Here is a 23309-nt window from a genome sequence, read left to right as displayed (position 1 = left end):
GATGTTTATGTCTATTACTCGCGTTCTGATACCGTGATGGTACATAAGTACTGGCGAGTCTCTCATTGAAACGACACATTTATCATTCAGATTATAGATTTGCAACTTGTACAGGAGGGAATGTAATATTCTGTATTGCCCAATCTCTGATAAGCACTCCAGCGATAGCTGTAGCAGGGGGAACCCTAAAGTCTGGTTCGCCCCCAAGAACTGCCTCGGGTACATTGTTGTTCTCTGCTTGCTCCTTTGCAACAATATGAGGATGTGAATGAGCTAGTGCCCCAGCCCCTCCAGGTTGTTGTTGTTGTTGCAACCGCCACTGCTGTTGCTGTTTCTGGATTGCCAGAATCTGTTCCTGATCCTGTTGTGATTCGTGTTGAGAAAATTTCTTGTAATCTAATCTGGTCCCTGTTTGGTGATTGAGCACGGCGAAGATTTCTTCTCGTGTGTACCATCGAGCGTCTATTTGAGGAAGATAGAGTCATCAAACCAGAACGAGGGGAGGGGGGGGGGGGGGAAAGCCAGCTTACCCACAAGTTCGTTGTCCAGATCTGTCCGAACGGGTTTCGTTGAATCTGCTCTCGCGTAGTAACCAACCATGAGGTTCGCAGGGTAGGGCTGGTTGATGAATGAGCGCGTGTGGGCTGAGCGAGAGAAAAGATCGTATACCCAAGGCTGAGCAGAGTGATAAGTAACATCCCAGACCCTCACACCAGCCTCTTCCCACATTTCCCGCATCACAGCATCCTCAAAGGACTCGCCTGGCTCTACGAATCCCGCAAGTGCAGAGTAGTACTTCATAGGGAACTTTCTCTGTATGTCGGTAGTGAGCAATCACCGAAGGTAAGTCATATAGTCGGCAAGAAATACACGTGCACTTCTTCCGAGGAGGATCTTGTCGCCTGTTTGGTCTGTAGCGATCATGATAACGACGGCGTCTGTGCGTGGATGGGTGTAATTGTTGAGACCTTTTCTAAGAAAATTTCACTCTAGGTGCTCGGAGCGAGAAGAACAGTGGAGATAAGCTTACCCAGACGGACAAGGTTTCTTCCCCTCCACGTCGTTATCACCCCAAGGAAGGAGTCTGGTGCAAGAAAGTTTCCAACCACCCCACATTGAATATTGTGGCGATCCACAGCCTGCACAGAACTATTTTGATTCGAATGAGTGAAAGGAAGGTAAAAAGGACTAAGAAATTGCTTACCTTATGTCTAAAGTTCCAGTCAACCATACTTCTCGCCTCGGCAAACACTGCTGCTTCGAACGAGTCCATCAAACCCATCGCCGATCGAGGTTCGTTCCATTCAAACTTGACATTGAGCTCTTTCTCCAAGTCTTTCAATACACCATCAATCTGTGATTCCTCCAGATCATCGACATCGACGGCAAAATAAGGAGTTCCCTCTAGCTTATTCACGACGCCTTCAACGTCTTCTTTGAAGTCCGCTTCCGGCAACGCCGAGCTTGATGTTCCGTGTTCGTGTAACCCGAGAAAAACTAGGGGTATTCCGAGATGCCTAGCGGCTTCTGTACTGTGAGAGATGTCTGAATCTGACATTAACGCGCCTGCAGTCTGCGATTGTCCAAAGAAGGGAGAGGGTCCTAGGAGAGGAAGTAGAGGTCGGGTAGGTAGATACACGATCTTCTTCTTTGGTTTCTCTTCAGATTCAGGTGTTGGTCGATACGAAATTAGAGGTTGACCGGCTTTGAAGAGAAGCCATCGAGTATTTGGTGATAGTATTATGGCGTTCAAGAATTTGTGAGATGGACGTAGCCAAGAAAGCCTGTTCAACGGGGAGCCGCTGAAGAAATTCGTGGGCCTGTGCGTCACTAGATGAAGAACCAAGCCGTAAAGGTGGATTATTGGGGACGTACTTGTAGTTCATGGTGGTTGCAGAAATCGCTCTTTTGATGAATCAGCGAATACGGGGACCGGTTATGCTTTTTCTCCGCAAAGAACCTTATACTTTCCCTCGTCGTGAAAGAGAACGGTCACGTGGCACTTAAGGAACAACTTCTTGGCTTTTGCTCTCTTCTCAGCCGTTCTGTTCTGGAAGCCATGTTCAGGTCATTGAATCGAGTTCTGCTGCGTGTTCGCACTGACTGCAGTTTATTTACTGCCGGATTCTCAGTATCACCCGGCTTGGACGGCATTGTGCCTGATGCCTGACACAAATGTCACGTCCTCGGGTTTTCGCATTCTGCTGTGCTGCCCGTGTTACACGTTGATTGACGACTTATCTCACCACAAACGTTCGTCTGAACGAAGGCAGGTGGTAGAAGGAATTCCCTCTTTTCTGAAGCTACGAGCTTCCTTTCTTTTCTTAGTTAACTCATGTAAGTGGGAATTTCCAGGGTTTCTTCGTCACAAAAAAAATGCTGAATCTCAGATTGCAGCATAGGCACTTCGGACTCAGTTAACGTTCTTCTGCCTCCTTATATAACGTTCAGTGCGTGTTCATAAAGTTTGATCCCAGCGAAGCAACTCACGGAGCCCAGACCATGCACATGCACCGACGCAACCAACGTTCAGAAGCTCACATAACACCTCCCCCCTCTGCAAAATTCCATGGCCCAATGTCATCCGACTCAGACAGACATCTTGGTTTTCGCAACAGGACACCAAGAAGGATTTGGCTTCTCATTATAGCCCTTCTTGCAGTACTCGGAATAACGCATTACATTCTTCCCTACCTCTTTTCCGCTCGAAATGGGAATGATGATGCGACGAGGCCGTATAGCAATAGTCATTTAACACCCAAAAACTACCTCAACTTGAGCTCGACTGGGGAGCATCCGCGGGCATTCGACTTTTGCTTGGCGCATGGGAAGGGAGATAAAATAGGACAAAAGTATGGCCCTGTTGCTTTATCGCAAACAAGGCTGCATTTGGGGAGTAGTGCGAGGATTCAAAGAGTGATATCAAAGGCATTAGCTGGGCAACCGGTGACAATCAGTGTTCTTGGTGGAAGTGGTGCGTAGCTTGCTCTTAACCTCGACTTTTCTGAGCTGATGCATGATTTCTCGCTGCTCATAGTTTCTGCCTGTCATGGCGCTGGTGATGATCACATCTCACCCAAGTGCTACCCTAGCCGCTTTTTCCAATGGTGGAACACCATCTTCCCCCATCCAGCCTCGGAACTAACTAACGGTGCTATGCGTCTATCTACCTCTGAATACTTTGGCTACTGCTCTACCCACCATATTCCCGACGTTACCGACCTCATCATTGTTGAACTTGACGCCTCGGATAACCCTAACGATGCAAAAGCGATGACAGAGCATTTCGAAATCCTTATCCGCTCCTTGCTCATTCGACCGGATTCTCCAGCCGTCTTACTCTTAGGACACTTCTCACCTCAGCTTTGGATAGCTCATGGAGCCTTTGGGGCAGACCATTTTCACAGCGTTGCCGCGCAATTTTACGACGTCCCTCATTTATCGACAAAGTCCCTTCTTTTCAGCGATTTCATGCGAGAACCTAGATCGATTAATCGATTCTATGTTGATCCGATTCTGGCTAGCGCAGATGGGCATGAGCTCATCACAGATGTGCTTATCGGGTACTTCCAAACCCAGATATGTCAAGTTTGGGATGATGTCGTGGGAGGCGACTCATTAGGACACATTGGTAGTGGCGGTCAAGTTCAGGGTGGTGGTGGCGGCGGCGGAGGTCTGTTCGGTGGAGTCGGTCAGCGGAAAGGTGTCCCAGAACCTCACCCTAATCACCTTGACGGGCACGAGGAAGTCGAAGTGGACGCCGAGGGGAACCGTATCAAGCTTGGACTGCCGAATCGAATCTCCGACTTTGAACAACGTTCGGCGTTATTGGGTGTGCCTCCAGCTCGAATGTCAACCAAGCCTAACCAGGGGAAGCCGTTCGAAGAGATTGCGCCGTTTTGTGTTAGTGCGAATGACCTGGTCAATCCTTTACCGCCTAGTTTGTTCGAAGGCAGTGGGTGGACGGCGTTCCATCCGGGTGGCGTTGGAGGCCAGGGGAATGTGCTGAATACCAAAGCACATTATTGGTATTCGACGTTGGTGGGGAGTAGACTGAGGATACCGATAATTGTCGGGGCTGGGGATGTGGGCGTGTACTATCTGGTGAACGGCAGTGGAGAGGTGAGTCGGGATTCTTTTGCCTTGGAGTTATTCTCAGTATTCTGGCCGCTTCTAGGGAAGCGAAGTCAATTGCCAGGTAGACGATAATTATGGCGGTGCGATGACGTTGAGCAATGTCGTCCCGGGATTCGAAGACAATACCCCGCGGTATGAGTGTATCATTCAACTTGTGTCGCTCGTTTCTGATTCTTCCCCTTCTTCCAGGCTTACGATGATTGACCATTTCGTTTCACGCGGGAACCACTTTATCGAGTGTCAGCTCGTTGGAGACGAAGAGCAAAAGGGTGTTCCAGCTTTCAAAATTTTAGGTTTTTTTGCGACGTGATGATGAACGGATTCTTGGGACTTATGTTTGGACTCATTGTAAAGCTATTGTTATTGTAAGGATTCTTTTTAGTTCACGTTCACTGCTTCCGACCCATGTTGCTGTCAATGTCTTTATCATCGCAAATCCATTCCATTCACATATACTGTCGCGATCACCGCCTGTATAGCCATGCTTCTGATCAAGCTGCCGTTGGGCCGTGTTCGTTGCTGTGTGACCACAGTGTAATCTATATAAAGACAGGAGCTTTAGCTCAGACCAGATCATCGAAAATGGGCCTTTTTAGTTCTTCAAACGACCAACCACCACCGCCGCTTCAACGACCTTCGCAGTCCTTGATTGGTATCAACCCAACATACGCCAACCACGACCAGCAAATTGTCCTCAAACTCCAGGAGGTGTGTCACTATCCACAGCACGATTCCGTTTGACTCCCTGACGATTAATCATTTCTGTAGAGGAAGCTCTCATTTACTGGAGATGATTTTCATATCGTGAGTCGCATCAAATTTAGCTGACCTGTCATTCAATATTCAACGTTCAACGCTCGTACAGAAAGATGCAGCGGGGCGTGACTTTTTGATTTGCAAGGCCAAAGTGCTTTCACTTCATGCACGCAAAGGTACAACGGATGAACTTGTTCCCAACATTTGTGTGTACTGAGCGAACTTGTTTAGAGTTTTATGATGTCAATGGAACGATGCTCTTCGTCATCAAGAAAAAAATCTTTTCCATCCACACTACTTTTGAGGGCTATACACCTGATGAACAGACGTTACTGTTTACTGTGAAGAGTAGCTTCAGCATTGGGTCAGCCAAGTTGAACACCACCTTCAGAGACGTAGACGGCAAGGAGCGCCAACTGGTTTTGCGAGGAGATTTTTTCGACCGAAAGGTCAGCCTTCCTTATTTCGCTCATTTCGGGAACGTCTCTAATTGGACCGACCTTTCCATAGGCATCGATCAACCTCGATACCCCAGATGGCCCACCAGTGGGACATATTTCCCGAAGCTTCTTCAACGGGCGTGAAATTCTGTGAGCTACCCTTGTTCTTGCTCTGTTATAATAGGCTTATTCTGTCGATAGGTTTGACCAGCAGTCGTACTGTCTTACCGTTGCTCCTGGAGTCGATGCGTCGCTCTTGGCAGCGATTTGTGTCTGCCTGGACGAGAAGGAGAACGAAAATAAATAAACAGTAACATAGCTCACCAACTTTGTCAAGTCTTATGCCTTCTCATTTTAATTGTACAATGTCGTTTCGATGCTTTCCGCGAACTTTCCTATTGTGTTTGTTCGTTTACATGAAGGTTCTACGATCGATCACAAAGAACTTCCCACTCAGTAACTCGCGTCTTTGTTCCTTTAGCGCCGTCATCTGCTCGGCTTTTTTATCAAGCACAGGAACCAGGGACAGTCGCGTGTTCGAATCGGATGGACTAAGTATTGGACAGTTCTCAGCTGGCCTGGAACTACCTTGACCCATAGCCTTGATATTTTCTCAAGGTTCAATCACGCTGGTCCTTAAAAGACGGTCATGGACATGGCCAGATTCTTTGGAAGCCAACCGTCCTATCAGTACTTCGTATAGGGTCAACAGAAATGTCAAAGGTCGGAGACGCGTACGCAGAACTTCTTTCTGAAAGCCATACTAAGTAAACGAAACTCACAAACTTCCCTCTTCAGACATGTAAACGTGTATGCTGGATCCCCCTTGAACCGGCTTGCATGGTTACGAACCTCCCAAGGGTTCCTCAATTCCATGCTTTCATCACCCCGAACTCGTTGGATCTTGTTCAACGCCGGTAAACCGCTCGTCGTTTCCGGCACTCCAACGTCACTCGCATACCTTTCCACGCGCTCTGTGCTTTCTCTCCTTGGGAGTCAACCTTTCTTTGGCCAAGGGGAAACGGAACTTACTCCAATCACTGCGGAACAGTTGAATCAGAACAGTCATGTTCTCCAGGCGGCGAGACATCGTGGACCGCCAGTGGTGTTTCTGGGCATACACGAGAAAGAAGGGGAACGCGTTTTGCCAGAGAAGGAAGTGGGTGTCGCGTTGAAAGAAGGAGGGGAAGCTGCCGTCGAAGAGTTTTTGAAGAACGATGAGGGAACACCGTATTTTGCGGTGGATGTAGCAGATCGAGATGTTCTTGCGAATGAGGATATTGCAAGGAAGGAAGCGGTCATTCAAGAGGTCCTGGATGATGCTGCAAAACAGCTCGATGTTAAGAAGTTGGAGTGGGTGGATCCGAGAAGTGCAGTTGGGAATATGGGGTTGTTCGAGGCGGGGATCTTTGCCGAAGCGAGGACTATGGTTGACTGGAACCTCAGAAGCAAGGTACGGTCGCTTGTGCGTAAAATGGTTTGTTTAGCATCTCACGATACAGGACAATTATAGTTCTGTCCAGGTTGTGGTTCGCGTAACTATTCGATGTGGGGAGGATGGAAACTGGCATGTTCGTCTGGTCTGCCGTGGAACGCGAGTTCTCATGGATCAGCTTGTCCCTCACGGTACGACATTGCGTTCTCTGATGTGTATACCTATCTCGATAATGCCTTTCTCCATCGACAGCATCGGTCTTCACAACTACGCTCACCCTCGTACGGATCCGGTCGCTATCATCCTCACAGTCGATCAGACGGGCGACAAGGTCCTCCTTGGGAGAAGCGTGCGTTCGCATTTCACTTGTCACTGTACAGTATGTACTCACGAATCGACACACAGAGAAAATTCCCACCCAAATTGTATTCGGCGCTTGCTGGATTCCTTGAACCCGCGGAGACGTTTGAAGACTGTGTGGTGAGAGAAATGTTGGAAGAGGTGGGAGTGAAAGTTTGGGGGATTCAATATCATTCTGGACAGCCTTGGGTGAGCTGGGGTGTTAATTTTATCTTATCAGGCAGTTGTTCATAGAACTGATTGGTTTCTTAAGCCTTACCCAGCGAATCTGATGCTTGGTTGGTACTGCCGAGGCGACTCGACCAAGGAGATCAGGGTGGATTTGGATAATGAATTGGAAGGTAAGAAACGACTCCACTGGCATTAGTACTTGCATCTCACCATTGTGATAGATGCCAAGTGGTATACCCGTTCCGAAATTTTAACTATCTTGGGACACGCAGTCGGTACAAAGCTAGATTCCAAGACGTTCTCGGAGAAGATGGAAGAGGAGGAGCAGGAAAGGGTCTTGAGGGAGCTGAGAGAGGGCAAGGCTACAGCCATGAAAGCCGTTGCCAGTGACTTGGGTGAAGGACCCGCGTTTACAATCCCACCAGATAGCGCGATGGCGGGTGTGTTGATCAGGGACTGGGCCGAAGGGAGGGTCACTTTCAATGTCGAAAAGGTGTAAGAATTCACAAGTGGGAGCTTTTTGTTGAAAGCACACTTTGTCATGATAGCAAACGATAATTGTACATTATGCTGGCAACAAAGCAAATGAGGGCAAATCGGCTTCTTCAGAACCATCGTCGACAACCTATTTGTGGTTGATGGCGACGCTGTAGTTCGAGGTAACCAAGACGGCGGATCCAGTGAATGGCTCAGTTCCGGCTTGAATGGATTGGATGTACTAAAGCTGATGAGTATCGGGATGGAAGCGTGTGCATGGTCAGAAATACCTGAGTGGGAGCAACACCTTGGTTGGCAATGATGTATTCTAAGGGCAGCTGAATCAGAAAATGACAAAATACTGTGGTGCAGCAACACCTACTGAAGAACTCGTTCAAGTCGACGTTGAAGTTCGTGGCTTCACCGTCCTGAATCACAAACGACAGAACTTGCCAGTTCTGATTGGGACCCCGCCAGAGATCCCATGTATGTCCGGCAAGAGAGATGCCTCTAGTGACGGCAGAACCGACCGGTTGGATTCTATCGAGAGGTTGGTGATCACTTTTTTTGCTGACCGATTGAGAACCTCACCCTCCGAGACCAGAAAGCCAGATCATACTAAGAGAACCTAGTTGTCAGGTATTCCCCTATGGAAGTCGAAACCAAGGACGCACATTTCATACGAGGAGTTTTTTGACGCTGGTGTTCCCACTTGCGGAACTCCAGTCCAGATGTCGTAGGCCACATCGGCTCTGATGCCGTCTGACCTGGTGGAATATGACCATGTCCAGGTAGTGGGAGCGGAGACAACATTTTGGAGCTGAATGCGTGGTGTCAACACCACTGGAAAGTGGAATTAAGAGTAACAAACCTGAACTCCCTTCGCAACGGTGGACTCGACATTCGCATCTGATGTTACCTTAGTGAATACTTGTCGGGGAGCATCACCTTCAACTCACAGCTTTTCACAGCATTGGGTCCATTGGACCAATTCCAAGTGGTCGACCAACCGACGCTGTTGCTTGCCTTGGAGACAAGAGTAGAGGATTGACTACCAACGCCAGAAGCTTCTCCGGTTATTAGCCCAAGTAAAGCGAAAGCCGCGAACAGGCTTACTGCGTCCCCAAAGGTTTTGACAGAGTTGGTAATTTCCTGCCGGTAAACAGTCCAATGGACCAGAGATAGTCTGGGCAGCGGATAGAGCTGCAAGGAGAAGGAGAGAAAGAGAGAACAGCATTGTTGTTTGGGGAATGGACGAATGTGCTGCTTTGACAATTTATATCTGTTTGAAGCAGTCTCCTCGCAATAACCTTGTGCTTCGAGTGGAGACTTTCTCCGCGATTCTTGACGATGGAGACCACTTGTGGATGGCGGCGGCCATGTTGTTGTATTCTGAGCGACAGATGAGTTCCGAAGATCTGCAGACATTTTGACGAGAGAGTGAATTGAAGAATTTGTGTCCCATCATACCCGGAAGCGAGTCAAATAAAAACGAAGGTGACGGTCCTGATCTGTTCTGTACTACTCCCATCTCAGAGTACCGGGCGATTGATCCGGCCTCGCACCTACACTGGGAAAATGAATTATTGTTACCGATATCATGTACTTCAACAGATCTGTCCAATCCCCGTCTCCGATCGTTCAGAGGTGCTAGGACCTCGGGGTCCATCAGCTCGTCATAGTGATAGGTACTATCTGTTGTTGCCTTGCCTTCTTGATCATGAAGCAGAACAATGTATTCTACCGTGAATCGGTGTCATAGTCATATGCAACGGGCAGTAGTAGAATGAACCAGAAATCGGCAACCTAAAGAGCATATAGATGCCAGAACTCTCTTGCAAGAAACTGAGGCATGGGAGTTGCTGATCAAGCTCACCCGCTCAAAGCACTGCCGCATCCGTAATCATTTGACCTGCTTCCACTGTCTCACTCTACGGAGAGCCGTCTACTACCCCTTGAAACTCGTCCAGCTTCGCTGCGTTCAGATTTATATTGGTATTACACTAGGACGGAAGAAATCATACGACCACAACGACCATAATGTTCAAGAGTGCAGCCACGAAGATTGCTCATAATTCCACCCTGCCTTCACTAGCTGGTAACTATGACCTCAAACCCCTGCAAGACCTCATCAATGCAGAAAAAGTTGTTCTAATATCGTACGTTCTGATTAATTCATTATTTAGGGGCTAATTCGACGGGTATACCTTAACAGATTGCAGAAAATGAGCGTCGATTTCGCCAGAGCAGCAGATGCGCTACGTGCATGGGGAATGGGAGAGGGGGAAGATTTTGGGGTACGTTCTCCATCCAAATGGACAGTTGCTCAATGCCATAACCATTTCCCGGGACCTCACAATAGGACACCCTCAGCGCTTCCACAAACCTTCTCAACTATTTTTCCAATGCACTCTCGCAATTTGCCACGCATGAACATACTATTCGGGAACACATGAAAGCAATACGTACCCGCGAGGAGAATCTCGATGAACTCAAACGACGGAGAAGAGCTTTAGTCAGCAAAGCCGATACTGCGGAGAAGAAATTGAGCAAGATGAGTCCGGAACATAAGAATCTGCATGCGCAGATGGATACGTTAAACCGGCTAAGGGATGAGATTCGGACAATGGACTCTGAGATCATGTCAGAAGAAGCGGCATTGGGCGATTTCAAGAGATCCGAGATGAGGACGTTACTAGGTCTCAAATTTGGTGGTCTGTTGGAGTGCTGCGAAAAGGGGACCGTAAGCAGATCTCATTCTATATCGTCTTTTCACTTATCTGATACGTCCATAAGATCGCTGGGGAGTTTGGGAAGCTCGTCGTAATGGTGCGTTGTCAGTATGGGTCGCCACTCTGTACCTAAACTGCTCTCACAGGAAATTCCGAATGAGGTTACACAACCGGGCATGGCTCGCTCTATGTATGTTGGTCATCAGAAAGTGTACAGCCTCCTACAGGATGCTCAGCAATGTGTATCCGAAATTGCGTTCTCCACCGTACCGTCGTCAGAGCCTCGTCTTCCTCGACCTCCCAACCCTGAATACGAAAGCCACCAGCAAAGTGACAGCTTTGATAATGATCCACCCTATCCACCTCATTTGCAGGGAAGCGATAGTTTCAGTGGAGGACCCGAAACCTATTTCTCCGCTCCACAAGACACGGGGACGGGTCATTTCATGGATCCATCGGACATGTCCTCCATGACCGGTCGCTCTTCAGTACCGAATAGTCCCGTTATGCCTCCGAATCTTTCATATCCTCCCGCGCCTCCTCAAAACCAGCTTGTGACGGAACAGGTCTCTAGCAGTGCCGACGATTTCGGCGTTGGTCACTCAACTATCTCTTCTCCGCCTACTGGCGGTCGCTTTGCTACTTTCCCAGTCAAAGCCAACGCACCTCCTGTTGGGTATCAGTTACGTGATGCCCCACCCAAGTTACGGACTTCACCGTCCCGTGAGGATGATTCGTTCTCATCTTCAATCGAAGCTGCTCTCAACAATACTAGTGGAAATGGGCGGTCTAGCATTGATGGTCCACCTCCTTCCTATACTACTCACCAATCGCATCCAAGTAATGCTCCGTCAAACGGACCTTCTTCGGGGGTGATGTCACCGGCGCAACTGGAGAGCCATTGGCAAGACGCACGGTCACCGATGGTTATAGGTGCTGGCGGACACGAGAGAGGTGGAGCGATACAGGAAGAGGAATCGGACGAAGGCGGCCTAGCTTATGACCGACTTGACGACGAACCAATACCTGCACCACATGGGAGAAATGAAAACGATACACATAAACACGTAAGATTTGGAGATATCAGTGATGTCGAGGAAGAAATTCAGAAACGCCAGGAACAAGAAAGAAGCCCGTCGTCGGGAACTGGTAGTTTAGGGGAGAGAGGGACCAAACCCTCTTCGAGGAGGGTTCCACCTCCAACTTTTTCAACAGAAGGTGACGAGAAAGAGTTGAATGCCGCTGCTGCCAGAGAGATTAGTCGAGAGTTGGACGCGCTGAAATTTAGCGTTGATAGTGGTACGCCGTATGGAGGAGACAGCTCGCCTACTACACCTCGTGCGAGGAACGACTCCTTCCCCGCGAACGCTACAGATGGAGAGGTTATTTCCCCTCTTGTTCCACCTGTAGCACCGTTTGCGCAACGTGGGCCATCGCCAAGGCCTGAAACAGTGCCATCTTCCTCTCCTACTGCTCCCCCACCGACCGCGATAGCTCACCAATCGCCTCTGGGTAACGTGCAGCCCGTTACAAACCAAGACTATGAATTTGATCATCCGACATCATCTGTTTCGGACACCCGCGAACCATCTTCCCCCAGTAGCCCTATCTCTCCCAAATCACCAATATCCTCAATGTCCAAGCCAACTATGAACGTTCCTACTTTTGAACACCGGTCGAATTCGTCCGTGTCTTCTCTGAGAGGTGGTGGTGGCAGTTCACCGTATCAGACACCGCCCGAATACCCGATCCCAAGATCCCCACTCGGAACTCGATCGACCTCCTCGTTGGTAGGTGAAAAACCCGATCGAAGTCCCGGTGGAACCCCAGCCCCTCCACCTCCGGGTGTACGCACGATATCGGCAGCTGCATTTAGAAGGCAACCTGTGCGAGGTGGGACAGGGAGTGGTGGTGACGCGGGGCCCGGCGCTATCGGAGGTGGGGGATCGGGAATACCAGAGACGACTCCGTTACATTTGAAGAAACGATTACCACTACCTTCTTCTCCCTATCCTTCTCAACGTGCACAGGTAGGGGGAGGCAGAGACCGGGCCGATTCTGAACCGTTCAATGATCGTGGGCCTAACAGCGGAACTCAAGCCCAAAGTCGAGGTCGAGGTCAGAGTTTTACCGGTGCTGGTAATCCCGATGAGGAGGACCAATATGATTACGATTATCTTTCGGCGTATACAGGTGCAGAAACACCTTCTTCTACTCAGGCCCCTGGAAGTCCTTTGAAGGGTGACTTTGGGAGTTTGGGGCACGTGAGGGTGGTCAATGACGGCAGCTCATTACCTCCGGGTGCAGGACCCCCGGTGCCTGGGGGGTACGGAGATGGGAGGTTTGCGACGAATTTGGAGAATGAGTCGTTGAGATGAGGTGAAAAGTAACAGGACTCGATTTGATGAACTAACATATATGTTGATTTACTCTTCCTTTGAACGTATTTGTGTCAGTCGATAGCGTGAATTATGGATTTTCGATTGTTTTGAAGCTGGGAAGATCATGAGTAGCCGAGCGGCGCAGAGCACACACAGCCACACTCGGGTATCCTTTCGACACTTCCACCGACTATGGGTCTCATCGAAGTGGGTTTAACTTTTGTACTCACCTTGGTTCTGGTATTCTGATCGGAGACTGCTAGGTAATTGCTAACGATCGTCTTGGGCGGAAAGGTGAGAGGATACGCAAGGCGTTGCCAGGAAAGAGTGCATGACTGATCACTATCCGTCTACCCCAATCACTCCATTCGATGAATAATATCAACCCTGCGCCACGAATTGAACGCAACTCGATGATAACTCAACCCACCATCGCCTAGTCCGAGTCAAATGTAGCTCAGAAGACACAGTAGGAGACCTCAAAAAACTCATCGCAGCACAGACAGGTACAGATCATTCAAAGATTCAGCTGAAGAAGTGGTGCGTTTCACAGTCCTTCAACGAATTCCAAATACCCATTTACATGAGGCGGCATCCAGGTATACAATCTACAAAGACCACATCACATTGGCAGATTATGAGATAAACGATGGTATGAGTTTGGAGATGTATTGAACGCAGAATAGCGCGAATTCTTTACAACAAGAACAACATTGTATGTTTTAAAGGAGTTTGAAAGGATTCCTTCAATTGTATCGATTTACATCCACCCCTCAATCTGGTAAACAACCTCTTCTCAAAACCCAACAACGGCATCATCATTATTGGGATTATCCCCAAAATAATCTCCTTTCAACAAAGAGTGAGACGGCCCATATCCCTCCAGCTCACTGGACAACCCATACTTACCCATCAAATTCACAATTTTCTCTTCATCTCTATGAGCCGGAGCTCCCATCGCCAACGAATTTGGGACAGGAGGTATAGTTTTAAAAACCTTCCTCCCCGCGTCTACTTCTTCCAAATACTCCAGATGTGCGTCCTTATTTTCCAATACAGCGATTGGATGCTTCTCCTTAAATTTCTCCATCTCTTCCGACTCCAAAACCTTCTCAATAGACTGATACGTCCGAATCAACTTGAGCGCACGACTAGGACCTACATTTTTGATCCTCCTCGTGAAATCCGTACCGAGTAGGAGCGCAAAATCGATCAACATGTCTCTAGAAGATAAGCCGAGGAGATGTTGGATCTCTGTACCGGGGGCAAAGGAAAGGAGAGGTTCCCGGCGATTGGAGATGTTTCGAAGGAGCGGAGCTCCGTAGATGAGGACGTCCTGCGCGGAGAATAATTATGACGGGAGATTACAGCACTAACATGACCCGTCAACTCACCGTATCCTCACTAGCAACATAGTCCGCAAACCCGTTCAACACAATAGACGAAGCTAAAGCTTCAGCTTCGAAGGGACCTTTTGAATCGATACACGGTACACCCATGGCTCTAATCAACTCTTTCACTTGAGTGTAATGTTTAGGAGTGGGTGGGTGCGCTCTACGTTTGTAAGATTCGGATAGGAGGTCACTTTTTTTTGTCAGAGTAGTGAGGAGGATATCTGGAGTGGGCGTGGCAGTAGGCGTAGGAAGAAGTGTTAGAGGAGGGGAGAATGCGACCGCGTCCCAAAAATCCCCTTCTTCTCGGGTAAGCTGGTGTTGAGTTTTGGACATTTCATATTCTTCCGATTTGTCTGATTCAGTATCATCGATGGGAGAAGCACGAGAGACGGAGGTGAGTTTTGAGATGCTATTACGGTATTCGGTGTATAATGAGACTAGTATGCTGGAATAGGTGTCGGGTGGCGGGGTTGGTTGGGGTGTGGTTACTCGTGAGCTTGGAGGGACCTCGGAAGTGTTGGTTATGTCTTGCAGTATTGAATTCAACTCTTGCTCGTCAATGTCGATATAGGTATGGTCGGTGACCCAGAAACTGGTTAAAACGTCCTCATCAGATGGTAGACTGACGTCGGTGAAACTGCTTTGGACAACGGGATCAGAGTGATCCAACCACAGGGAATCATCATCAATGGGATCCTCAAAAGGTCTCATACTGGGCTTTTCTAAAGTGATTATTTTGAGGGTCTCTGCTAGTCGTGTGCGCTGGGCGGAGTCGTTCCAGTCCACTTTGCTGAGAACAGATCTGACTTGAACGAGACGCTTCAATCGTTCTCTTTCAATTATCTGACGGGCATTTGCCAGACGTCGAGCTTGCTTCCTGCGTAGAGCCTGAAGTGTGTGTAAAGATACTTGCTGCGAGACGTGAATTGTATGAAGCGCACCTCTCTAGCTTTGGCTCTGATACGGTCCTTTCCATCAAAAACACAGATAGCATGTACATTATGATGATCGAGCTCTTTAATGATTCTATACCAGCCCAGTACGTGTCGATACGGGTGAGGAAGTTGAGCGAAGTGAAGACGTTGAGTGATTAGCGTTCCATCGCTGTGATGAAAGATTAGTGTGAACCAGTACACTAGAAAGTAAATACCTTACAAAACTATTGTTTTTCCAGCCAAATTTTTGAGTCTTTTTGGAAGAAGATTGATTGCTTTTGGGATTGTTTTTTGAAGGAAAGGCGTAAGTCCCAAAACGCCCATGCGTACGTAATGTTACTACCAACCGCTCATCTTCCTCCCATCAAACAACTACAGAGTCTAGTACTCATCGATGAACCTCTCCTCCATACTCACCTCGATTACCTTCGATCCATCTATAATCCTCCTGTGAGGGGCTCTCATAGACGAGGGAAGCGTATTCTTTTCTCAGTCGATACCCAAAATGATGCACCGCGAGATGGACCACAGTCGACTCTGGAACAGACAGAACTGGAAAATCTTCGTTCAGACGCGTTCGAACAGTCTTACGCTCTCAAATGGCTTTCTGCCCTCGTGAGAGCTGCTCAAAACAACAACAGCAACAGCAACAACAGCAACAGCAACAACAGCAACAGCAACGGATGTTCCCTCATCGACTCTGCCGCTGCTCTCTTAGCCTCTTGCTCAGGTACATCCGGTGCAGGCGTTATAACACGCGAATTCAGCTTCTCCTCATCCAACCTTCCTACCAATGACATCTCCGTCTCACTCATAGATCGTCCATTGGATAACTCTGACTTCAGATCTGTTGGTGCTCAAACATGGGGCGGTGCTTGTGTTCTCGCAGAGGAAATCGTGCAGAAGTGCACGGTTCTCTTCAGCAGTTCTGGTATTCCTTTGAGGATACTTGAACTGGGTGCCGGAACCGGACTTGTCAGTTTAGTCGCTGCCAAAGTCTGTTCAGCGTTGTCACTGTCGGTCGATATTGTGGCGACAGACTACTATCCTTCAGTCTTGCAAAATTTAGCCATAAACGTAGAGGCCAACTTTCCATCCCCTTCCAAAGTCAGAATATCGACCCATCCTCTCGATTGGGAAGCTTTCGCTGCTGCCGATCGTAACAGTCAACCTCCTCCCCCTTTTTCCCAGCCTTTCGACCTCGTACTCGGAGCAGATATTGTATATGAGGCTCCCCACGCGCAGTGGATTCATCAATGTCTCCACAGACTTCTCCGCATGCCCCCTTGTGGCGGCGTAGCACCCCGTTTTCACCTCATCGTACCACTCCGACCCACCTTTGCTAAAGAGTCAGAGACTATGGATGTTGTTTTTCCTTTCGCTAATGGCGACGGGAAGGCTGCTGATGGTAGGAAGGACAAACTTGAACTCGTTACATTTTCGAAAGAGGTCATTTTTTGTGATGCGGCTGAATCACCCGGTTTAACTGAAAAGGACGTAGATGACGATGATTTAGTAAAATATGCGTACTACGTTATTGGCTGGGGTTTGAGAAGGTGACTGTGGAGTGAAAAAAATTGTGGTTCTGAGTAGTTTTTACAAGTTCCAGTAAAACAGTCGTCCCGGCTTTCACAATAGAGGTAGCTTCCAGCTTGAGGAAGTGCATTATATTCACGGTTGAAGGCATTGAAGGCCCAGAGGACTTCGTCGCCTTTCGAAACTTGTGTTTGGCACGGACCCTTTGCAGCCAACTGGTAATTAACAATTTAAACCCTACTAGGTGGGTTTTCAGTAATGAAATTGTTGAAGCGGGCAAATATGAATTGGGCTATACCCAACAACTGAGTAGCGGTCTGGTTATCTCCTCCAATGGGCGTTATGAAATAGTCATCAAATTGGGTAACAAGTGTACTGTTTTTCAATCGCTTTAGTGTCGAAACGGAACAGGAGCGATATAATTTAAGTCAGAACGCACCCGTCAAAATCGAATCTGTGGATCTTGCCTGTGTCGTCTCGCTCTTCGCTGTCCTCCAGCTCCTCCATACCCTTCTCTGAGTCAAAATCCTGGCCAGAAAAGAAGTTGTGTGTCTGTGATAAGGGCATCCACGCGTTGAGCTTATGGTTTCAGTCAGCATGAGTTTTAAGTCCAAGATAAAGCATTAGCTGTTAGAGGGGGATTGAATCGGAGGGAATTCAGAGATTATAGAGGCCATACTTACCTTTGGAGTGACAGCTGAATGGTGTCCATTGAGAGGTGCTATAAAGGGTTCAAGGGCGTCGGAGGTCGCAAGCTGATGGGCAATGGTAGCAACGAGCGGATCTAACTTGTCCCGAGTGGAATCATTCCTTGAAAAAAGAACACCGCTGCTAGATGTCCAGTTTGGATGTACTTCTCAGAAAGCGCTTGTGCTATCGCTGACTTGCCTACTCCGACGGCTCACTATTTTCCTTCAAGCGATCCTCGATCCAATCACTGATTCTCTGGAGAATGCCTTCCCGTGTACCAGCCAGAACATTGGGTTGAGGAAAACGAGCTTCCAAATCATGGAGAGCACTAAATGCAACTGGCTCGACAACGTTGCAAGGCCTAAGAGAGAAACACATTCTTGTTGATTATCCTGGGGAGAAAAATGACGATTGTTGACGCACCATTGCTGGATGATTCCTGATAGTAGTTGTCTCCGATGTGTGTGGTGTTGTTATTCCCTCGAACACTGGCGAGGGTACTGTCGACGACTTGAACTCCACTTCTTCCTTCGACGCTCATGCCTCGTTAGTATCGAGCCTCAGGGAGCGATTGAAGAACATGACAGGGCTGGACACTGGACGGTGTGTCAATACGGCAAACTCCGTATGCAGCATTAAAGACGTCTGAGCTCCTCAGGTTTGACGGAGTAGTGCTGTGTAAGTAGTTTTACATCCCCACATGCCGAGTAGCTGAAGGTACCTGTTGGCTCGGTACATACCATGTGGGGAAGGTCTCGCCTCATGCTGACTTCGTGTTACATATAGTGAACTACGCGCATGTTTAGATGCCATTCTACAAGAGACCGAAAAGCAATCTGGCCATCATCTTACGATGTATCAACAAATCAAATCCGACATTGAAAACCAAGTCAATGTCTTCTGTACCAAGCAGAATCATCACAAAAAAGTCTACCAATCTGTGGTTGAGAAGCAGTTCAAGCAGAAACAGATGCAGGAGGGATACGTTACCAAAGCGCGAGAGAAATATGAACAGGATTGCATGAAGATCAATTCATACACCGCACAGTCGTCGTTAGTTCAGGGGAAAGACTTGGAGAAGATCACATTGAAGTCGGAGAAGGCTCAACAAACAGTACAGCAGAATGAACGAGATTTTGCTAACTTTGCGAGGGCATTCCAAGACACGGCTGCCAAATGGGAAACAGATTGGAAGACCTTCTGTGATACGTGTCAAGACCTAGAGGAGGACAGAATGGAGTTCATGAGGGATAATATGTGGGCTTATGCCAATTCTATCTCTACCGTTTGTGTTGCCGACGACGAGGTAAGCCAAAAATATTGTGGCTCGACTTGAAGTCTGACTTTCGCTATATTGACCCCAGTCATGCGAGAGAATACGCGTGTCGCTCGAACAAGTCGACTACGAGAAGGAAATGGAAAACTTTGTCAGAGACTTTGGAACAGGAAACCAGATCCAAGCACCACCCCAGTTCGTTGATTTTAACCGAGCTAATGCCCAAACTTCAATGCACTCGACTCTACGACCGGCGAACTTCGTTCGCTCCTCTCACAGGACATCTTCATCTCTCCACAATAGCCCCAGTCCCATGGCATCAGGTCAAGCGCTTTCCTCTGAGTCTGAAGAGGAAGCCTTCGTCAATAATGCAGGTAGAGGTGCTGGCAACCGTAACTCGCAGTCCGCGATGGATACAGTCCTCGGTCGTCAACCCAGCCGTGGAGGTGGACAACAGCAACGGTATTAACGGTAGACACTCACGTGCCAGCTCCAGAGCCTCCAACTCATCGCTACGCGGAGGCATTTCCCCTCATATTCAACCTCCTCATACTCAGCCTCGACTGGGCTACGTCTCCCTAGCCCCCCGGACAATTACATCACTTGAACGTGCGACTTTACGGTAGTCCCGGTGGCCTTCCTCTTGCCTTCCCCGTTCCATTGTGGTTTGTACTACGACTCATCCATTATTCTATGTACCTATTGTAGTCGTTATCAATGCCACTACCTGTATCCTATCTTCAACTACCACCCCGATGTCGGATCCAACAACTATGGCCCCCAAATCGCGGCCTGTGCTCAACGAAGAGGTGCAAGGCAGAAGTACGTGATGACAGCTTCAAGACTTGTGCCAGCGACCTTGACAGACAGAGAAAACGTAAACAAGATCGAGAGCATGCCGGGCGCACCACATCTTCTCACCAAGCTCCCCATCCTCCAACTGAACCTGAAAATCCTCCCATTTCCAACGGCCAACGATCAGAGCAGGACGCCTGAGTTCTTTCTTGAAATGACACGTAACCGGATGTCACCCATATGGTCCCATCCTTCCTTGATCCCATTGGACTGAGTCTCCATGTGAATGAGTCAAGGATGAGCGAATTGCTGGTGAAGTGGATGAAGCCGATGAAGGAAATGCAACGGAAGATGAGGAGGAATATCTATTGGAGGCCGAACAACGCTCAGTCAGTAAAGTAACTAAAGTAACCTATAACGTGCGTATGACGCACCTGTTAAAGAATTTGCGCAAATTTATAGCTGGCTACGAATTCCAAATGAAATACCAAGGCGAGCGGTTCCTTACAAAGCTGGAAACTCAAGGGAAAGGTTTTTTGAATATGATGGAGGTCTGCCTGGAGAAGGAGAGACGAGAAGCTAGTTCTCGACTGAGTAATCCGGATACATGGGATCCACAGTTTGCATTGGCGATGTACTACCGGTCACGGTTGGAAGGAAGTTAGTTCTGGTGTAATGTACTGGCAGTTTTGAGAGGTTTTCTTCAATACGTAACTTGTACTTGAGAAATCGAAGCTTGCGTTGTCGAACATGGTGAACAATGGGTGACAACGGGACATGAGGCAGGAAAAAAATTACGTAATTTCTTATTGTGAGGTAAGGATTTTGTCTGGGGGCTGGGGAGACGAAGGGGTTTCCTCAGCCTCAGATCCAGCCACAAACTCAGCCCCAGCCTCAGCGACAGAATAACCTGAATCGCAAACCAACCCATCGAGTATCAGTCCCTCCTGCCGATCCTTACGCGGAGCCAATAGACCCAACTGCGGAGACCTATATCAAAGTTGGAGGAAATGCTTACAAAGTCGATCCAGCCAGGGATCCCCAGCCCCATCAGGCTATATACCATCGATGGCTCCCATTAGTGTGCCAAAGACTATTATCCCCACGTTCGACGTTAATTCGTATTGGGAGGGCTTTTGTAGAGCCGTTTCCCTCGTCACCTTCCTCGCACCAATCATCCTTATTCATGTCTACTGTGTCGAACCAACAGGGTTTAATGGACCACAATGCTATGTCTGCGAAATCGTCTTTCTCCTAATCAACGTCTATGGCATCGGCTGGGGAAAAAGAAACCAGCCCTACATTGCACTCTACTCCCAAACGATAGCGCTTTACTGTGAGTGAATCGTATTTTGAACCTTTTTAGTAGGAACAACACTGAAGAATTTCGACGACAGTATTAATGATTATCCTACGACTCGAGGAGGAGAAAGACCTGAGTCTCGCTTTCATTCTCCTGCTACCTCCCATCACATCGGTCATCACCCTGTCATCTGCACTCTACCTCGTACACGGGACTCTTGAAACCTATCTCCTACCGTTCGACTCGGACCTACAGGTTGTGCATTGGTTAGAAGTTCGTTCTTTCTTCGGGTCAAAAAGAAAGGCTGGGGAGCTGACGTCCGAACCTAATGATCGCGATATCGAGGCTGCTATTGTCTCGTTGGCTGAAGACAAGCGCAAGGCGACTTAGTACTTAGGGGGTTCCATCACCGGTCGGGCTGAGGTTTATAAGCAGTCGTTTGTGTGGTTTCGATTTCGGGGGGTTTAACGAACATCTTGATAGTCGTAGATGTGTTAGTCCTATGAGGATGAGAGGAAATGTTCATAATCCACGCTCGAGCGCCCACCTACGGAATGTCTTTCTTATCGTGTCCTGCCATATATGAAATTATAATACGGGATTTTGATTTTATTGGATAGTTTCGTACTAACGTACACCAAAGCAATAAAGGCGTGAAAGCTGAGCGGGAACATTAAGCATCAGCGATGAAAGGGATAATGAAGATGGCAGCACTATTGAACGAATTGGTTCGTCTTTACTAGCTTTGAACGAGAAAATTCGGGAAGTGAAAGGGAACGGTACCGTTCTCATTGCTGGTGCCGACTACTGTGCCAGATGAACCCCAACGAGAAATGAGCTGATTATAGCCGATATATGGTGGTACATTGTGATTCATCTGATATAATCCAATACTAACTGATATACAGTGGTTTGAAGGCCTTGGTCTGTCCTAATTTTAGCGGACCTCTTGTTTAAATCATGTAACTTAGTCGAATTACATAACTGCGCAATTTTTTTTGAAACTCAAAGTTTGTTTAGCCCTTATTTGTGCTTCCAGCACGTCATATAAGCGCACTGATCTCAACGTCGTCTCTTTGCTTCCCAACCACCACCATTAGCTCCTTCCCTTCGAAACTTGATCCCAACATCTCACTTTGTCTCCACTACCGCCGTTTCAATATCGATGGCTCGACCGTCGTGAATAGGTAATCACCAGGTCACGCCGAACCGTTGGAGGGCCGTGTTCTCATTCAGCTGGCTGCAGGCATCGGGGGTTCTTGATAAAGCAAAACCATCCATGACGGTAAGTCAAATTTCACTTAGCTCAGTGATGTTGCTGACTTCTCCTTTTTCGTTCCCGCTGTTTGTCAAGAACAAAACTCGTTCCACCGCTGAACCTACAGGTCTCCCAGAAGCCGCGTTCCCCGCTACCCTGTCCAACATAACTCAGCTCCACCAATTCAGGTCTCCCAGAAGCCACGATGCCCGCAACTGCTGCTAGCAAGCACCTCCAGCAACTCAAGTTGTTACCCCCCCCCCAAAGTTGACGATCCCACCCCCAACGCCAGGAAAGGAAAAGCGGTACGTCGTCAACGCACTAAATTCACTGAACTGACACTTTTTCTTCTGGTATCAGCGCGTACTACCTCAAGTTAAAAATGCTCAATTGAACTTGTCGAATCAATGCGACCCCCCTTGTGCGCAATATTTAGGTGTTATCCTGAGTGGGGTCAAGATCCTCATTCCGAATTTCCAGCTTGGCAGCAATCCACATTGTCGTTCAGTCGTTGGAGGACAAGATAACCGGTCACTCGAGTACGTTGATATCCCTTTTTGATGTCTTCAAATCTTCGGACTGAACCGAGACTGAACACATTACAGAGCCAGATGAAAATGCCGCAGGAATTGTTACTGGAACAGAAGGTGAAGCGCCTTCTCGCTGCAATTGAGCAGTACGTCCGATTTTTTTTGCCTCTATACATATGCTGATATGAGTACACTAGGGTAATGGAGCGACAGGCTATCTCAAGGTCAACCGCAGTCGTAACAACGAAGGCAGCACCAAAAAAGCGAAACCAAGGTTCTTGGGCGATCCCGAAGCATGTTTGTCCCAAGTATGTATTCGATTTACCTCTTGATCCATTTTGTGTGCTAAAGGGGTTAATAGGTGGGAGTACGCCGTCGATTGGAATATTCAAAATCCACATGGCACGATGATGGAGTTCGAAAAAGAGTGGAAGACAATGTCACAAGATAAAGAGAAGGTGATGGTACGTTTTCAGTTTTTTTTTCTCCCTCAACTCGCCTTTTCTAACATAGTTCTTAGGTATACCAAGCTCGCATGGATGACAAGCTCGGAAAGAACCGCCAGGCAACTTGATTTGGGTAGCAAGGAATTTGGGACTGAGCAACGCGTTTGAGGTGACGAAGTGTGGGCTACAGCAATACGGGGGTGAAAGGCGGGAGTATAGGGAGTAGTAACGGTATTGACTGGTATGTGAATAGTATC

The 23309-nt window shown here is 48.1% G+C and overlaps 13 protein-coding genes across 13 annotated transcripts; 8 read left to right on the top strand and 5 right to left on the bottom strand.

The window, feature by feature from the left end:
- Positions 1-65: 65 nt before the first annotated feature.
- E1B28_010216 (uncharacterized protein) lies at positions 66-1990 on the bottom strand. The gene is made up of 7 exons (XM_043155169.1): positions 1876-1990; positions 1205-1820; positions 1031-1149; positions 877-973; positions 670-813; positions 531-618; positions 66-462 (listed from the first exon to the last, which is right to left on the bottom strand). Exons 1-7 carry the CDS (start codon positions 1884-1886, stop codon positions 92-94), a joined length of 1446 nt encoding a protein of 481 aa, XP_043007633.1. The 5' UTR covers positions 1887-1990; the 3' UTR covers positions 66-91.
- A 230-nt stretch (positions 1991-2220) lies between these two features.
- E1B28_010215 (uncharacterized protein) lies at positions 2221-4590 on the top strand. Its single transcript, XM_043155168.1, has 6 exons — positions 2221-2337; positions 2391-2450; positions 2500-2974; positions 3038-4122; positions 4178-4269; positions 4327-4590. Exons 3-6 carry the CDS (start codon positions 2503-2505, stop codon positions 4445-4447), a joined length of 1770 nt encoding a protein of 589 aa, XP_043007632.1. The 5' UTR covers positions 2221-2337; positions 2391-2450; positions 2500-2502; the 3' UTR covers positions 4448-4590.
- A 129-nt stretch (positions 4591-4719) lies between these two features.
- E1B28_010214 (uncharacterized protein) lies at positions 4720-5640 on the top strand (the record flags this gene model as incomplete). Its single annotated transcript, XM_043155167.1, has 6 exons — positions 4720-4845; positions 4906-4941; positions 5003-5069; positions 5125-5342; positions 5404-5483; positions 5535-5640. The coding sequence occupies 6 exons, from the start codon at positions 4720-4722 to the stop codon at positions 5638-5640; spliced, it is 633 nt and encodes a 210-aa protein (XP_043007631.1).
- A 407-nt stretch (positions 5641-6047) lies between these two features.
- On the top strand, positions 6048-7798 carry E1B28_010213 (uncharacterized protein; the record flags this gene model as incomplete). Its single annotated transcript, XM_043155166.1, has 7 exons — positions 6048-6067; positions 6132-6786; positions 6847-6959; positions 7021-7117; positions 7174-7317; positions 7382-7469; positions 7521-7798. 7 exons carry the CDS (start codon positions 6048-6050, stop codon positions 7796-7798), a joined length of 1395 nt encoding a protein of 464 aa, XP_043007630.1.
- A 91-nt stretch (positions 7799-7889) lies between these two features.
- On the bottom strand, positions 7890-9273 carry E1B28_010212 (uncharacterized protein). Its single transcript, XM_043155165.1, has 8 exons — positions 8893-9273; positions 8736-8843; positions 8648-8685; positions 8451-8596; positions 8368-8394; positions 8159-8316; positions 8067-8104; positions 7890-8017 (listed from the first exon to the last, which is right to left on the bottom strand). Exons 1-8 carry the CDS (start codon positions 9011-9013, stop codon positions 7925-7927), a joined length of 729 nt encoding a protein of 242 aa, XP_043007629.1. The 5' UTR covers positions 9014-9273; the 3' UTR covers positions 7890-7924.
- Positions 9274-9633: 360 nt separating this feature from the next.
- Positions 9634-12976, top strand: E1B28_010211 (uncharacterized protein). Its single transcript, XM_043155164.1, has 5 exons — positions 9634-9935; positions 9992-10073; positions 10139-10519; positions 10573-10605; positions 10655-12976. Exons 1-5 carry the CDS (start codon positions 9817-9819, stop codon positions 12884-12886), a joined length of 2847 nt encoding a protein of 948 aa, XP_043007628.1. The 5' UTR covers positions 9634-9816; the 3' UTR covers positions 12887-12976.
- Positions 12977-13685: 709 nt separating this feature from the next.
- Positions 13686-15542, bottom strand: E1B28_010210 (uncharacterized protein; the record flags this gene model as incomplete). The annotated part of the gene is made up of 4 exons (XM_043155163.1): positions 13686-14225; positions 14284-15171; positions 15225-15387; positions 15439-15542. 4 exons carry the CDS (start codon positions 15540-15542, stop codon positions 13686-13688), a joined length of 1695 nt encoding a protein of 564 aa, XP_043007627.1.
- Positions 15543-15551: 9 nt separating this feature from the next.
- On the top strand, positions 15552-16778 carry E1B28_010209 (uncharacterized protein; the record flags this gene model as incomplete). Its single annotated transcript, XM_043155162.1, has 1 exon — positions 15552-16778. The coding sequence occupies one exon, from the start codon at positions 15552-15554 to the stop codon at positions 16776-16778; it is 1227 nt and encodes a 408-aa protein (XP_043007626.1).
- Positions 16779-16984: 206 nt separating this feature from the next.
- On the bottom strand, positions 16985-17321 carry E1B28_010208 (uncharacterized protein; the record flags this gene model as incomplete). Its single annotated transcript, XM_043155161.1, has 2 exons — positions 16985-17129; positions 17194-17321. The coding sequence occupies 2 exons, from the start codon at positions 17319-17321 to the stop codon at positions 16985-16987; spliced, it is 273 nt and encodes a 90-aa protein (XP_043007625.1).
- A 347-nt stretch (positions 17322-17668) lies between these two features.
- On the bottom strand, positions 17669-17985 carry E1B28_010207 (uncharacterized protein; the record flags this gene model as incomplete). Its single annotated transcript, XM_043155160.1, has 2 exons — positions 17669-17805; positions 17868-17985. The coding sequence occupies 2 exons, from the start codon at positions 17983-17985 to the stop codon at positions 17669-17671; spliced, it is 255 nt and encodes an 84-aa protein (XP_043007624.1).
- A 312-nt stretch (positions 17986-18297) lies between these two features.
- E1B28_010206 (uncharacterized protein) lies at positions 18298-19189 on the top strand (the record flags this gene model as incomplete). Its single annotated transcript, XM_043155159.1, has 2 exons — positions 18298-18750; positions 18809-19189. 2 exons carry the CDS (start codon positions 18298-18300, stop codon positions 19187-19189), a joined length of 834 nt encoding a protein of 277 aa, XP_043007623.1.
- A 1146-nt stretch (positions 19190-20335) lies between these two features.
- E1B28_010205 (uncharacterized protein) lies at positions 20336-21419 on the top strand. Its single transcript, XM_043155158.1, has 2 exons — positions 20336-20851; positions 20913-21419. Exons 1-2 carry the CDS (start codon positions 20584-20586, stop codon positions 21206-21208), a joined length of 564 nt encoding a protein of 187 aa, XP_043007622.1. The 5' UTR covers positions 20336-20583; the 3' UTR covers positions 21209-21419.
- Positions 21420-22687: 1268 nt separating this feature from the next.
- E1B28_010204 (uncharacterized protein) lies at positions 22688-23180 on the top strand (the record flags this gene model as incomplete). Its single annotated transcript, XM_043155157.1, has 4 exons — positions 22688-22752; positions 22804-22914; positions 22968-23070; positions 23127-23180. 4 exons carry the CDS (start codon positions 22688-22690, stop codon positions 23178-23180), a joined length of 333 nt encoding a protein of 110 aa, XP_043007621.1.
- Between the last annotated feature and the right edge of the window lie 129 nt (positions 23181-23309).

This window comes from Marasmius oreades, chromosome 6 (assembly GCF_018924745.1).
Source record: "Marasmius oreades isolate 03SP1 chromosome 6, whole genome shotgun sequence".
NCBI classification, from domain to species: domain Eukaryota; kingdom Fungi; phylum Basidiomycota; class Agaricomycetes; order Agaricales; family Marasmiaceae; genus Marasmius; species Marasmius oreades.
This window is presented reverse-complemented; position numbering and strand designations above follow the sequence as displayed.

What these genes read in the sequence shown, in the direction of transcription:
- E1B28_010216 (XM_043155169.1), bottom strand. An exon ending in ACTGGAACTTTAGACATAAG is followed by an intron (nt 1,150 to 1,204) that starts GTAAGCAATTTC and finishes GAATCAAAATAG; the next exon opens with TTCTGTGCAGGCTGTGGATC. An exon ending in ATCACTCTGCTCAGCCTTGG is followed by an intron (nt 619 to 669) that starts GTATACGATCTT and finishes TTCATCAACCAG; the next exon opens with CCCTACCCTGCGAACCTCAT.
- E1B28_010211 (XM_043155164.1), top strand. Translation starts at nt 9,817, where the DNA reads ATGTTCAAGAGTGCAGCCACGAAGATTGCTCATAATTCCACCCTGCCT. An exon ending in GAGAGGGGGAAGATTTTGGG is followed by an intron (nt 10,074 to 10,138) that starts GTACGTTCTCCA and finishes ACCTCACAATAG; the next exon opens with GACACCCTCAGCGCTTCCAC. An exon ending in AGTGCTGCGAAAAGGGGACC is followed by an intron (nt 10,520 to 10,572) that starts GTAAGCAGATCT and finishes TACGTCCATAAG; the next exon opens with ATCGCTGGGGAGTTTGGGAA.
- E1B28_010212 (XM_043155165.1), bottom strand. Translation starts at nt 9,013, where the DNA reads ATGCTGTTCTCTCTTTCTCTCCTTCTCCTTGCAGCTCTATCCGCTGCC. An exon ending in ACCCAATGCTGTGAAAAGCT is followed by an intron (nt 8,686 to 8,735) that starts GTGAGTTGAAGG and finishes AGGTAACATCAG; the next exon opens with ATGCGAATGTCGAGTCCACC. An exon ending in TGGCTTTCTGGTCTCGGAGG is followed by an intron (nt 8,317 to 8,367) that starts GTGAGGTTCTCA and finishes ACCTCTCGATAG; the next exon opens with AATCCAACCGGTCGGTTCTG.
- E1B28_010215 (XM_043155168.1), top strand. Translation starts at nt 2,503, where the DNA reads ATGCACATGCACCGACGCAACCAACGTTCAGAAGCTCACATAACACCT. An exon ending in CAGTGTTCTTGGTGGAAGTG is followed by an intron (nt 2,975 to 3,037) that starts GTGCGTAGCTTG and finishes CGCTGCTCATAG; the next exon opens with TTTCTGCCTGTCATGGCGCT. An exon ending in TGGTGAACGGCAGTGGAGAG is followed by an intron (nt 4,123 to 4,177) that starts GTGAGTCGGGAT and finishes GGCCGCTTCTAG; the next exon opens with GGAAGCGAAGTCAATTGCCA.
- E1B28_010205 (XM_043155158.1), top strand. Translation starts at nt 20,584, where the DNA reads ATGGCTCCCATTAGTGTGCCAAAGACTATTATCCCCACGTTCGACGTT. An exon ending in CCAAACGATAGCGCTTTACT is followed by an intron (nt 20,852 to 20,912) that starts GTGAGTGAATCG and finishes TTTCGACGACAG; the next exon opens with TATTAATGATTATCCTACGA.